This window comes from Diaporthe amygdali (genome assembly GCF_026229845.1).
Source record: "Diaporthe amygdali strain CAA958 chromosome Unknown NODE_7_length_1459731_cov_64_868725, whole genome shotgun sequence".
NCBI lineage: Eukaryota > Fungi > Ascomycota > Sordariomycetes > Diaporthales > Diaporthaceae > Diaporthe > Diaporthe amygdali.
In genome coordinates, this window is record NW_026517027.1 from 1,252,900 (window position 1) to 1,267,142 (window position 14,243).

At 52.3% G+C, this 14,243-nt stretch overlaps 3 protein-coding genes across 3 annotated transcripts; all 3 read left to right on the forward strand.

Annotated features, from left to right (window-relative positions):
* Nucleotides 1-1,480: 1,480 nt before the first annotated feature.
* On the forward strand, nt 1,481-2,785 carry J7T55_014028 (mrna binding post-transcriptional regulator; the record flags this gene model as incomplete). The annotated part of the gene is made up of 1 exon (XM_053140959.1): nt 1,481-2,785. The coding sequence occupies one exon, from the start codon at nt 1,481-1,483 to the stop codon at nt 2,783-2,785; it is 1,305 nt and encodes a 434-aa protein (XP_052996363.1).
* Nucleotides 2,786-10,827: 8,042 nt separating this feature from the next.
* J7T55_014029 (covalently-linked cell wall protein) lies at nt 10,828-12,296 on the forward strand (the record flags this gene model as incomplete). The annotated part of the gene is made up of 3 exons (XM_053140960.1): nt 10,828-11,019; nt 11,367-11,814; nt 11,875-12,296. The coding sequence occupies 3 exons, from the start codon at nt 10,828-10,830 to the stop codon at nt 12,294-12,296; spliced, it is 1,062 nt and encodes a 353-aa protein (XP_052996364.1).
* Nucleotides 12,297-13,264: 968 nt separating this feature from the next.
* On the forward strand, nt 13,265-14,200 carry J7T55_014030 (uncharacterized protein; the record flags this gene model as incomplete). Its single annotated transcript, XM_053140961.1, has 1 exon — nt 13,265-14,200. One exon carries the CDS (start codon nt 13,265-13,267, stop codon nt 14,198-14,200), a length of 936 nt encoding a protein of 311 aa, XP_052996365.1.
* Between the last annotated feature and the right edge of the window lie 43 nt (nt 14,201-14,243).

Genomic DNA, 14,243 nt, shown 5'->3' on the forward strand with positions numbered 1-14,243 from the left:
TCGGTAGATCCTCTTTGGTGCAACTTCAACCATAGGAATCTAGGTACCGAAGGATGTGGCTCTAATCTACGTCGAGTTGGTCATTTTTGAGCCTCAGGTCCATTTCCAGAATATTGACAACGCACTATGTGTTCAAGTGACGCTTGCTTGCCGGGATTTTATACAGATCGCTGAAGGCCCAGTCAAATCGGCACCATTCACAACCAACGAAAGACTACCCGCGAGTTCAAGAGAGCGAATTGGTAGCACACACACACTTCAGCCTGCGTACTCAGATCCCAAGACTGGTTGTCTTATCACATTCCATCTCATAGCGTGTGGAAAGTCACCCGACGAGAGGTCATCCCATAGAAAATTATCCTGCACGTTTGTCCATCAACAACTTTTCCCATTGGAGGGACGTAGTCAGTGATCCCACAGCAGGTTATCCCATGACAGTACTCCCACAAGAGATGATCCCATTCAAGAAGTAATCATACATTTGATTGTCTGACGGAAACGTATTCCTACTTGCCCAAGAGAATGGCAAGTCACCATATTATCTAGTTCTAAAGGTGCGTCTTTCGTTTTTCCCCCTACCTCGGCCCAACAGCCGGGTGGTCCTGAGCTTGCCCATGTGATATAAAATCGCCAATACCTCGTTTCAATGCCGATCTGATTTTCTAAGTTCAAGGTCTGTAGCTGCACTCTCAACCTGTGGTCGGTACGGCCACGATGGTACAGTACTAGGCACCGATCGCCTCTGGAGTCATCGAAGCACCGAGAAATTCCACAGGGATTGATCAAGGCTTTTCTCAGTACATCGCCTGCCGTCCAATAATATTACCTGCCAGTTGCCATGTAATCTTGATTGTGTGCCGTCATAGTTACAACCCTAGTCACTATTCTATTTTGCAATGTAAACAATTGTCATTAGAAATCATGCAAGAAGCATTTCTTGGGAACTACCGACTTACAGCGACAGATATTTACAATCACTTAGTCACCGCGTGATGAAGTGGAGGGCATCATCGATGAGGGACTGCTTTGCGAGAGTCGATCGTGCCATTGCCGATTTGTCGAACAGATTTTCCGCTTCGTTGACATATCATGGTAACCAAATATTATCTCGAGCTATTTAACTAAATTATATGGTCTTCGGATGGTGTTTACATTGTTAGTTGGAGTCCCCACCAGCCTAATGGAGACTACTGTCACAATTGAAGGTATTTCATCAGGTCCGAACATATATTGCACGAATTGATAGGCTCTAAGAAGATCTCCCACATCTTTCAGTTATCGATGATGCCGAAATTTCTTCAGTCTTTCCGATTTTGTCTTTTGAAGAAAGCAGCCAACCTCCCACATCCAACGCTTTCAGCTACGTTGACTTAGATATTCAGGCTTAAGCTGTCAACCCAGTGGCCACATTCTGCTTCAAAATCCCGCACTTCATCCAATATCGCCAAATCCATTGTACGGTTCCAAGATCATTACCACAATGGCTCGAAACTCGCCAATGCGGTGTTGCAAGGCGCGGGATGCTCGTCATTGCATGTGCCTGTGGGCCAAAATGCACGCACGTGCCCACTCTTGGCTCCCCAGGATTTATGTCCCACACTACGAAGAGCACTGCAACTGCTTCAGCTGTCGATGGGTCCGCGAAACAGAACGTTCTTTCGTGCTGTCCCGAATTCCAAATGACCCGTCCCCATACCCCGTCACCAACCCAACTCATGATCGAGTCCCGAAGACTCAGAGGAAGGACCTTCTGACTTGTGTCCCCAAACATAACTTTCAAATCATGTACATCTATGCGATAACACTCAAGGACGAGTCTTGGCACTGGGTCGTTGTCCTTCCCAAGCCCCTCATACCTTTCTTGCTCACCGATAAGAAGTATTCCGAGGTCACGAGGTTTGCTCGACACCCGACGACAGGCTGGTTTGGCCTGACCGACAAAGGTCAGGTGATCAACATGCCTCAAACCATGAAACCACCTTTATATAATCCTCTGTATCAGGAATTTGGATACCATCCGGATAGTAGTCCTTACATTGTTCAACGACAATGTCCTCAGGACCACGCTTGTGAGCACCAGGGTAACCCACCTGCTCAGAACAAAGACCAGTCTTCTTGTGAGGTCCTATCCAACTGGCCTCCCTTGAATGGGCGTAGACCATGGGTTGTCCATCCTCACTGCGCCAACCCGCAACTACCATCCGAATCCACGGTTTCCTCCAATCATTCCTGCTGTGTTCACAACGGGCAATACTACGGGAAACGCCGAAGAAATCAGTACACGGATTGGCATAATACAACGATCTTCGTGGGTGGGCTGCGGAAGAAGATGACAGACGATGAACTTCGCTTCTGGTTTAAAGGGTTTGGCGAGCTTCTGTACGTGAACAAGAAGGCAGAAGAAGAAGTCGGAGAAAAAGAAGAAAACATAGTACAAGAAGGACAGGATGAAGAAGGAGGGCAAGAAGGAGACGAAGGATACACGTGTGGTTTTGTCCAATTTGCTGACCGCAAGGTGGCCGAGATGGCCATGGCTCAGATGCAGGGTTTTCCCATCAATGGCTGCCGTCTGCGCCTCTCATGGGGACGTCGATACATCTTCACGGATGAGAAGTCTCAGGAGGCCTATAAGCTGGCAGTAAAGCAAGCTTACAAGGGATACTTGGCCTTTTCGGAACGGATACGACGTGGCGAGCCGAGACTCCCTGACGACCCGGAATTCTGGCAGGAACCGGATGCAAAACTGATGGAGTATGACGATCCAGACCTGAATGAAGGGGATTGATCTACTTGTAGCTGTGGTCTCGTTACATTCTTTTGCTTGGGCAGTGGTTCTTTCTGGTTGGTGACTTGGTGCATTGGTCTGCTTGTGTATTGAGTTCTTCTGGTAGCTAGTGACCTGCTAGGCTTCTATACTCTGTGCTCGGAGTTATATAGATAGGGTCATAATTAGTTGGAAAGAGACTTTGAATTGGTCATGATCCTAGCTGGGATAATTATCTATGCTTCATGTTTTCGGTCTGAATTTTGTGTTTCCGTACCCAGCTTCGTCTCATTCATTCCACTCTTAGCTACTTTCTGGCCCATGACTGATACAAGTGTAAGCCTAATAATAGATAGCGTCTGTTTGGGTTGGGCTGGGAAAAGCTTCGCGCCGCCGAAAAAGGTCTTGCCCTAGGTAGGCACTGTTCATTGGGCACGATTCCACCATTCCATGTGGTACTGACAAGAAATGAGCACACTTTTTAGGTACTAAGGACTGAAATGAAATTCTGCCACTATTCTACATATACGGTACGTGGGTGCCAGTGAGGTTGGTTCCATTATGATCACCTTCTTCTAAATCATTCCTAGACTACCTGCCAAGTAGTCCACAGAACTTGTGCGCTTCTTCATCCAAATCTCATCACTAACCTTGCAATGGTGCGAATCTCACCGGATAGCGCGGTGCCGAATCAATGCTGGCGGCCAGAAAGCCCCCACGAAAGGTCATGGGTCGGCTGAGTGCGGTGCGGAAAAGAAAAGTATAGAAACCCGACCCTCCCTCACCTCCCCCACACGCACACCTCTCCATGGATGACTTCCTCCACATTATCTAGATAGTGAGAAGATTTTATCCAGATTGCGGCCTAAATGGTTTTGGGTCTCTGGTAGGAAGGGGAGCGGATCACTGAGAGGGTCCGCACCTTGACAGGATGACAACACATCGTCTGTGATGAGAAGACACGGCTATCAACCCGTACCGGTGATGGTTCGCCACACCAGAGAACGCATACCTAAGCTCGGTCGATAACTGAGACGAATTTTTCGATGAGGAAATTATGAAATTTCAACGCGCCGTCCTAGGGAGACAATGAGATGAGGACATTGATAGCCTTGCCGTTGAAGTGAAAGCCGCAGGCGATGGGAATGAAGTCGTCTTCTCCGACCTGATCCAGTGATCACGGACAAAGAGATGCATCATAAGCAGCATGCCGTTGGTCGAGGTACAGGGATTCGTCCCAAACTGTGGGCTCTGGAATGAGACATAGTCAGAATAGTATAATGCAAGCCTGCAGGCACAAGTCGGTGCTCTGGGACAGCCATCCAGATGAGGGATGGAATGGGATGGGAACGAATCCGAAATGAAACCAAGTAGAAGAATACGATGTCTGGACAGACCAAAGACCTGGTTGGAATGGAAGTGGAGAATCGACGCCGGGAGGATCGTGAACAACCTGATCAGAAAAGAGGAGAAGAAGGGAACTGAGGCGACAAATTATTCGAGCGAATGTTTGTTTGTCGACTCTTCACATCACCAAACCTTCCTCTGTAAGTAGGCTTGATGCAATCGGGCCATATTCAACTGGTTTTTTCCTTTGCTTCGCTTCTCTTGGTCGAACGTGCCGCAATGACACTCCTAAGCATTGCAAGTTGTCAGGCAGGAATAGGGCGCGGGAAGGTTGCATAGTACAAGAGTGCACACCAGCCAGCGGCGCCTACCTCCCCTCTGGTGGACTTCGAGGTATTCACCAGAATTCTTTTCCTCCTGCTCTTCCCCTCGCCATATTATGCCGTCTCAGAGATCAGACCGGCAGTACTAATGAATCTAGACCTGGAGGCTGCTGGCACAAGGTTATGGAAGGCGAGGCGTCAACATGGCTCATTCCCATAGCCGTAAATCTCACTGTGGCTACTGCATTGACCGTCTTTGGAAGACGAGGATTTGCTGTTCGAGCCTTTCACGTACCCCAAGTAAGTCAAATACATCAAGCAAACCATATTAAGTCTATCAAGTGTATCAAATACATTCGAGTCATATGAAGTACATCAAGTGCATTCAACACAACATGCCAAAGGTAGTAAAAACTTCGGTATAATTCTAAAGCTAGTTATACATTGCAAATTCTCTTATATCACTTAATGGAGCACACTCAGCTCTCCCTCTCTTTCAGAAAAAAATGAGAGAACCTTGTCATTCTGGATCCCTTTTCGTTTTGTGAAAAGAAGTAGATCAATTTGTGATTGTATGTAAGTATCAGTTAACTTCCTTGTCAATCAAAGGCCGGTCTGGAACGCTATCTCAGCATTAAATCATTTGCCTGGCAAGACCGACGGCGCAGTCAGAATTCGTGCGTCCCTCTCCGAGCAGATCGACTTGAAAGCGTCTCTTGAGACTCTGCACACGACAGCGACATGCCTTTGAACAGCTTTTTGAGTCCGCTTTTTGCAAAGGTAAAAACGCCTGTGATAATATCGCTCATTTCTCTTTGCTAGGAACAAGCGCGATCCACAGAAGAGTTCAACATGCGTAAATGGTGTCAACAGTAAAATCATACAGAGTTGCCAAGCCTCATGGCAGGAAATCTTGAAAGGCGATGGCAGCGGGACAATCAAATCGCACCCGTTACAAAAGCCTTGCAACAGTATGGACTGCTCCTCAATATCACTGGTATTGTGGCAAGGGGTCGTATCATCCTCATAGTGAACCTAGTAATAATGTGTAATTATTCCTATAGAACCAGTGATGTTTAACAGGTTTGCCTTTAAGGGCATCTCGTCCGTCGGCTCGAGATGCGCAGATAGTTTCATCTACATTGCAGCCGGTCACATGATGACACCTAGCCAAGCCATGGAAAAGAAATAAAAGTACACGGAGTTAAAAAGCAACACCCCACGCCTGTCAACTCGCGCAGTGGCTTACCGTTGGCTGCTCGTGTTTATTCGAGTGAGACCTGTCGGCACGCGATCCGTGATCGTGCCACATCGGAAGCCTCCTGATTCACTTTGCGATGTTTCCCTCTCTTTGTGCCAATAGGCAAACAATCTGCAAAGCTCCCATGATGAGATATTTCTTTGATGTAAACAATGGACCAATGCAATTAGATAATGGAATGCTTCATTCGTCCATCCGGAAAATCAATTTCCGCTCCAACCCGCCCCCCCCCCCTCTTGCGGAGGTGCCTCCGAGTGCGCAAACAATTCGGAATCCTGGATCGTAATAGGCGCCATCAACTTTTGCTTGCCAGCAAACCGGCCGCTTTTGGGCGCGCGCTGCAGGCTTCTGCACTATAAACCCAGCCACATGAAAAATTGGCGCTCAGCAAGACTGTCCAAGGAAAATCGACCGAGTCATCCGGGTGGCGTGTTTCAGTGCTGTAAGGCGGCTAATACTCGTGCACCTTTCTCTAGGGTGTTGATGAGTGAAGATGGGGTAAATGTCCCCCGCCCCGCCGACAAGGTGAACTTGGCAGAAACTTGGTTCTGCTGTTTGAATATCCGCCGATGTCACGTCGTGACCGGCTTGGAGATGGGAGACCTTGCTCGTGTATGTGGTGTTTCCTATAGCATAAGGATCATAAAATCGACCTCCGACATGGTCGTTGGAGCCAAAGAATCAGTTGACACATCTGGGACTGGGACAAGGTGCGAGCCTGGGTGCATCGGTGGGAGGGCATCCAAAGCAGGCTAGAAGTAGCGATATGTATTACGGGTCTAGACACTCTTCAACCTGGGGGCCGAAAAGACAATGTATGGGAGAGCTGTGCCGGAAGACGGCATTGTTGGGTGTTGTTGGTAGATGTTTCTGCATCTTGCCGAAGACAACAACGATACAATCAAGCCATCTGACAATCCCATGGGCAAACTCTCCATTCCTCTAGTCTAGTTGCCAATCACTCGGACGTAATGGCTGCAGTGTACGTTGGTTGGCGATATGCTGTTCATGTGAAGATAAGGTGAGGAAGCCTCCGTATCTGCAGGACCTTGTCTTGCAGGCTTCCTGCATGGAGGATTCGGCTCTTGAGCGCTCGCGTGCCACAAGTTGGCAGTCTGTCGGTTTGGTCAACTGTCATTATGTTGGCTGTGTGGGCAATTAGTACTCGAGTCGCTTCTCTCCAAGTCGACGATCGACCGGCCGCTCACGTCGAGGATTCCCATCATCAAAATCCCATGCCGGACAGCACGCCTTCGTAGGAGCTTCCTCTCCAGGCGACCGACTTCCGGCTAGCTCCCCGCAATTTGGCGGCTAGCTAAGCGTCAGAAGCGTCCTGGTGCAGATGCCGCCACTGGCATGTTGTATTTTTGGCTTGTGCCTTGCCCCTGCCAAGGCCGGGGTGTGGAAGACGAGAGCTCGCTGTTGGTGGGTGAACCAACAGGACAGGATGGACTAGATGGATCGCCGATTTAACCATGAGGGAATTGGAGTTCACCGCACACCCATTTTCCAGATCTGCTTCTGACAGAAGAGTGACATGACAAAAGCATCATATTCATCCTTTTTTCCCTCTCTGCCAGTTCCTTGACTTTGTGCCAATCTGCCCAGAGCGACAGTCCATGGACTCGAATCCTGGTTGAGGATCCGGCAGTGCCAGGCTGGTGCTGGCCCGGCCCTGGTTCTGGCAGAAGCTTGTTGTGTTAATCTTCTTAGCGAGCCGGGAACGCGGCTTGGGCAACTGGGGAAAGAATCGCCCGAGACCCACAATACCCGGTATCCACAGCAGACGTCCATGCTGACCGGATCCGGCCATGAACCGGTCTTCTGACGAGAGATATAGCAGATATCGCATGTGTTGAGGATCGTCCGTGCCATATCGTGATGCCAGGATGCCTCTGTCTAGGTCTATCGAAATATAGGCCCGAATATTTGGCAGAGAGTTTATACGGGAACAGACCATGGCCTTAGGTGCGAAATCCCGGTGCTCGGGTCCGTGAATGCGAGACTAGCAGAGAGACGGCGCTGCAGAATCTTTCAAAGGCCTTGTTCGTGTTGGTAAAACGCTGCGGCTTTTTCGACAAACTTGGATGTTGGTCGTTCCTTTGTTTGGTAGGCATCATGCTTGCTGTGATATCCGAGAGGTCTGGTCTTACGTGGATCAGCGTGAGGAGCCTGCATCCTGCAGTGAGACGGTGCAGCTCCACGAAGGTTGCAGCAAATCGTGCAGTAGAGCGAGCCTAGCTCTTCATAGCTGGTCCTCGTATGAGGGCTTAATTGACCAATCATAAAGTTCTTGGTTGGGGTGCTCGGGGCAAAGAGTACGTTCGACAAAGAGACAGACATGCCGAGCTGCAATTCCGCCCACCAACAACCAGGCCGCGGAACAAATCCTCCCAGCCTCGCGCTCCATGCTGCCAGAGGGCACAGGAGGTGAACGCTCGGGTGAGGAGGCAAGCAATAGTTCCTGGACAATGCGTATGTTCGCCCCCTTTCTGCGACAGACGGAGGTGCACAGGCACAATAGCATGGTAGTAGTGTGTCGTCGTAGTCTCTTGAAGACAGACGAGGCCTGCAGGCGTGCCACTTAGATCTACAGCTGGAAGGCCGACAGGGCCGCCGTGAGCGGGGCACGCTGCGCTTGTGGGTCTCGCATGTACCTCCCCTCAGAGGATACATCTGTCAGGCGTTTCACGTTGATCGATCCACCAACCGACTTCCACGCTCTCCGGCCCGTCATTTACATTTCTGTCAGTCCAGAGGAGGCTGGGGGCTGCTAACGGCTAAAGCCAGATGAATACAAATTGCCCGGCTGGCCGGCTAGGACGTTTCTTCTCTCTCGCCCAGGCTGCCAGGACGAAAGCATCATCATCAAGCTCAGCAAGCCTTCTTATTAGACTTCACCAAGTCTTGTCCCGCCCTGTCAATACGACCTGCAGTTACCTCCCTTCCCATCATGGTTGTGGCCGTGCGACAGCAGTCTGGACATGTCCAATCCTGGACTAAGCAGGGCGGGGGCCCTCGATGAACCATTGCCCCATTGAACCCGCGAGCCATGTCCTTGACACTGGGCGGACGGTGGTCGTCTGCTGCCTCCTCCCAAGTGCTGCCGCTGCCCGAGTCGTCCCTCGTCGGCAACGACGCTGCGAGACGGGGGACAAGAGCCTCCAACATGCAGCCACCCACTTTTTGTTGCGTGTGCATCTGGCTGTCTCAGGTGTTTGTTCCGTATGTATGTCCCGTTTGTTCTGTTTGTTCTGTCCCTGGCCCATCCCATCTCGTTTCCATTCCCGGCCACGCTGCTGCGGCTAGCTAGGGCTGCGCTACGAGCCGCTTCATCTTGCAGTCCTTTCGGTCCTGCATTCGGCGGTAAGCCTCCTAATTAAGAAAGAGGCGCCCTGTGTCTCGTCCTCCGACAGCCTATTCTGTGCCCAGGCAGGCCGAGCAGGTGGGTCTGAGACCAGCGTCGAACGCCTCTCGCTATTCTGGGTTCGCCGTGCCCCCGTGCGAGGCAAAAGGCTGGTTGAGGCTGACGGCGCCCCCGTCGTACCACACATTCAAATTACGTAGGAAATGTACTTTCGTCTTTTCCGGATTCTGACAAGACCGCGCCGGCTCGGGAGATCCAGCGGGGCCGTAGCAATCCACTGCAAGATTTGATGCCCCTGCCGATCGATCTGGGCCTTCTCCTTCCTGCTCTCTCAAGCTTCTTTGCTTCTCCATGTTGTCATCGATTTATATATATGGATCCATGTCAATGTTGATGTGATTTCCAGGCATTCCCGATGTCAAAAGATCAGGTGGAGTCCAGTCTTCTGCACATGGAGAAAGCTCCACAAGACGGACCCCACAAGGAGAACTCCACCAGAACTCCACGTACAGGCAGACAGTCGTGACAGGCCAGCCAGGTCAGCCAACGTACGTATGCAGTAGCACAGTCTACAGCAAGTGTCGTCATGGCCCCCAGCTGCCCAGTCGAGTCATATGCATCAGCGTGTGAGTGACCTGGATGCCATGATCCGCCCGTCCCCGAAGCTGCACTCAAGATCACAGCAAGATGCTGTCATGTACCGGTGGTGAGAGAGGCGGGAGACCTCTGGCCGTGTGCCCCCCAAACATCGGGTTTCCGTCTTGCCAGTTCAAGCCACAGCCGTTGCTGGAGCCCGAATGGTTCCGCAGACAAAGTCATTGTGGCCAGTGGTCAGTATTCAGTCAGTGGCCCAACAGGAAACAAACATAGCTGGGGCAACATGTACCTCAGTTGGAGAGGTACATTCCACCCAACCACCCCAAAACCACTTGCCCACCTTTCAAGGTTCATAGCTTGAGGCGAGCTCTTTTTGCCGGGGCTGGTTGATCGTCCGTCCTTCCCCCAATGCATGCAGGGCCCATGTCAAGCACACCCTGCCAACCAGCCTGGTCGTGGCCAATGTGTGTGGTTTGTGCACATTTCCCCTCTTGCTCATCCATGTCTGTCTGTGTGTGGCTACCTACTGCTCCCGGAAAGTGGCCTACACGGTAAAGTACTTGGTGAATCAGATGTCTCGGTTCAACCACTTTTTCCTTTTGTTGTGTCTCTGTAGTCCTGCTAGCTCCATAATAGTGATCAACCATGAGATTTGACCCTGCCTGCTGTGGCCATTCCTTTCCAGGGGTGCCAAGTGAAGCTTTCTGCCGCGTGTTCCATATATCAGGCCTCCCCTCGCACCCCATCCCTTCGATGAGTATCCGCAACCTTAACCACCACAGCTAGCACCGACTGCTGGTTGTTTCCCACGGGCCCACGATACTGACTGCTTGGACCTTCGCTTTGTAATCGACCTAATTTAGTTAGCTTGTGCAGTGTTTGGTTGCCAGCCACAAAAAGCTCTTTTTTTGTTGTTGTGGCAGCTCCCTTGATTCACCAGCTCCCATCCCGAACCATCGACATCCCGCTTGCACCTCTTTCCCCCTGCAACGTTTCTTCCATCTTCCACCGCCACCAGCCATCGCATTCCTCTTTCTTACTTACTGTCTTGCCTCCACAAGCAACTCTTGATCTGTTCAGTCGTCAACGAACTCACACTCGTTCTTCGTTCTCAACCATCAGTCTCTTGTCAATCACTCTTTCTCCGGCATCACCGTCGACCGACACCATGAAGTCTTTGTCCTTCATCCTTGCCTTTTTCACCCTGGCTGTGACCACAGTCTCTGCCCAGGGTGTCACCTCCGCGATCTCGCCTCAGGCTGGATTCCCAGCCGGCTGCTCTGGCTCGTACTCGGGCAAGTTTGAGATCACGGTCGCCAAAGTTGAGGGCGCCGCAAAGCGGTCCGTCAACACCATCGCCGTAAGTTCACTCCTGAGATGGCCACACCCCTTATGCGCTTCACCTGCTCCTCGCCCTTGTCGCCTGTCGTTTGCACCAGGAGCGGAGGGAAGCACAGCACAGAAGACACCACGTCGAAGTTTCCAGGAAGCTCGCGTGCCTTATCGAATCGTTCAGCACTGCAACCCAGCGTCTGTCTGCTTCAACACCCTTCTCGCGATGGCTGCCAGGTTACTTGGCTTCAACGAGCACGTTTGCTTTGTCCCCCCTGCTTGCTTTCCTTGCTGTGTCGCTGCTTTGGTGGCGTAGACCCCGCTGGAGGGGGGCACCCATCACAACCAAACGTTGTGGCTGACCATCTCAAACAGAAGCGCGGTGACTGCTCCACCAACGGCATTCTGGTCGCGCAACTGCAGGACGGTATTCTCAAGGACGCTCAGGCTCGAACTGGATACGTCGCAGCCAATTACCAATTCCAGTTCGACGGCCCCCCTCAGACTGGTGCAATTTACACCGCGGGCTTCTCGGCCTGTTCTAACGGCTCCCTTGCCCTGGGCGGTTCGGCTGTCTTTTATCAGTGCGCCAGTGGTGACTTTTACAACCTGTATGACCGCTCGTGGGCTCCGCAGTGCTCGCCCGTTGAGATCATCATCATGCCTTGTGGCGAGGGCACGGCAAGCCAGGCCGGCGACGGACAGGTCGTTGGCACTCAGATAGTCACCACCACTGTCGTCTCCGCCCTAAGCGATGGCCAGCCTCAAGTCCGGACCACGACTACCGGCATCCCCGTGTGCCAGGTCTCTCAAATCGCGGACGGTAAGTTGCATCAATCCAATTTCGCAGTCTTTTCAGATCACGTGCTGACAGCAACCCAAGGCCAGGTCCAGGTTGGCACTACGCCTTGCGCTAGCATCACCACGACGCCTGTGGCAATTTCGAACCCAGCGCCTGTCTCCCAGCAGACTGATGGTCAAATCAACGTGACCCCGCCAGCGTCCGTTCCTACTGTGACGAACCCGGCGCCGGCGCCACCTGCAGTGTCGCCTTCAGCCCCCCCTGCTGCCAGCGCTCCTGGTGCTCCCGCCCCGTCGGCCAGCAGCGTCGTCCTGCCTTCCGAGACGCAGCCCGCCTCGTCTGGCACCACGCTCGCCACCACGGCCACGTCAGTTGGATCTTCGGGCACTACGCCTTCCACCACCGCGGCCACCTCTGCGCCGGCCACCGGCGGTGCCACAGTCCAGGCGGCTTCCATGGCAGCTCTTTTCATCGGCGTTATCGGCGCTGTCGCTTTCATCTAAACGATCGCCTCGTACTAATTCTCCTGCTGGATTCAACCCGAAACTTGAGCTTGCGTTCCCAGCTCCTCGAACAATTGCGACACATGTGTGGGGGTCATGCTTCTAATGCGGATGCGATGGTGGCCCCGCTGCCTGCTGTTGCCGTCTTGCAGGAACTTGCCTGCTGCTTTGGTTCATGAAGGGAGTTGATTTTCGGAAAGGCTACATTTCGCTTTCGGGTCCAATGAAAGCATGGTGCAACAACGAACACCCTGTTTCGGTGGGATGTAATGAATTTTCCAGGGTCGCGCTTCTGTTTCTGCTCTGCTTTTCGACACGCATATGGGGTCATGGTTTTAATACCCGTCCACTGTTTCGGACTTTGGTTCCAGGGTGAGATCGGAAATGACTGAACGCCATCGCATCGCAGGGCATGGTAATCCCGAATAACGGGGGTTTGGTAAAGGTCGTGGGACGTTGGCTGAGGATGCTGCTCTTAATTGAGGGGTGTCTCCCTTCTCTGGCACCGCATCTCGCGGTGGTTTGAGACTGGACTCGGCTGCTTTGTTGCCCACAGGGTCGTAATAGGATTCATGCCCCTGTACATAGGCCAGACCGGACAAAGAAACACAAGTTCATAAATCAACCTCCCTGGTATTTATTATAAATGGTGATGATTGTGATGCCCGTGATGATGATGAAGACTAGAGGCGACAGAGTGGTGATGGTGTTTGTGGTGACTTACGCGCTTCGAAGTCCGCAAGTGACAAACGACACCCTTCTCAAGCTGCCTTACGTACCCAAGTTGCCTGCCGCGGTGACCGATAAGCATGTCCCGGGCTTATCGATGCCGGTGGCAATTCACAGACATTCCCTAACCCCATAACCACTCCAAGCAATTCGGCTCTCACTCCCACCTCCAAACCACCTCATCATTTTCTTTGCCCGTCGCCTAGCCCACTCGTCTTTTGTGTTTCGCCCAAGCCAACATGGCCGAATACTGGAAGTCCACTCCCAAGTATTGGTGCAAGAATTGCTCCGTCTACGTTCGCGACACCAAGCTTGAGCGGCAAAACCACGAAGCAACAGCCAAGCACCAGGGCGCCATCAAACGCGCCCTGCGCGATCTACACCGCGGCCACGAGCGGGAGGAGAGAGAGAAGGAGCGGGCAAAGAGGGAGATCGAGCGCCTCAACGGCGTCGTCTCCTCTGATGGCTCAGGGTCTACGTCTACTGCAAATGCGGCTTCTTCGTCAAGACCGAGGCCTGGGGCCAGTTCCGGAGGAGGTGGTGGTGGTGGAGGAGCCGGCCCGCTGTCCGAGGCAGAGCGCAAGCGCCAGGCCGAGCAACTCGCCTCCCTCGGGGTCAGCCTCCCCGATGAGTTCAGGAAGGACTTGGCCATGGCGGGCGACTGGCAGGTGACCTCGACTACGATTTTCACCGAGACAGACGAGAACAACCCGGGTGCCTCGGCGCGCGGCGTACACAAGCGTGAGCGCACAGAGGAGGAGATTGAAGAGGAGAAGGCTATCAAGGGCCTCTTTAAGAAACCGAGGCGCTGGGGCCGGGACTCCAGGACAGTCGCTGGGGATGGCGACAGTGCGGATCTGGATGCTTTACTAAGTGGAGGCCTCGTGGTCAAAAAGCAGGAGGAAGACACAGTGAAGAAGGAGGAGGATTCTGAGCCTGCGGCTGAACCCGTACCAGTCAAAAAGGAGGAGCAGGAACTCTCGCCAATCAAGAAGGAGCCGTTAGACGAAGGGGTTTCGGCGCTGGCAGAGGTCGGGACAGATACAAGCCCGAAAGCTGACCCACCTGTTCTCAAGACGGAGGATGGCGCAAGCGCAGCTGAGTCGGCAGGAGCACAAGATGTGCCCGCGGTGGCGTTCAAGAAGCGCAAGCCCAAAAACATACGGCAAAAATGATGCAGATTCGACTTTTTATGTAAAATCAAACAATTTGAAAAAA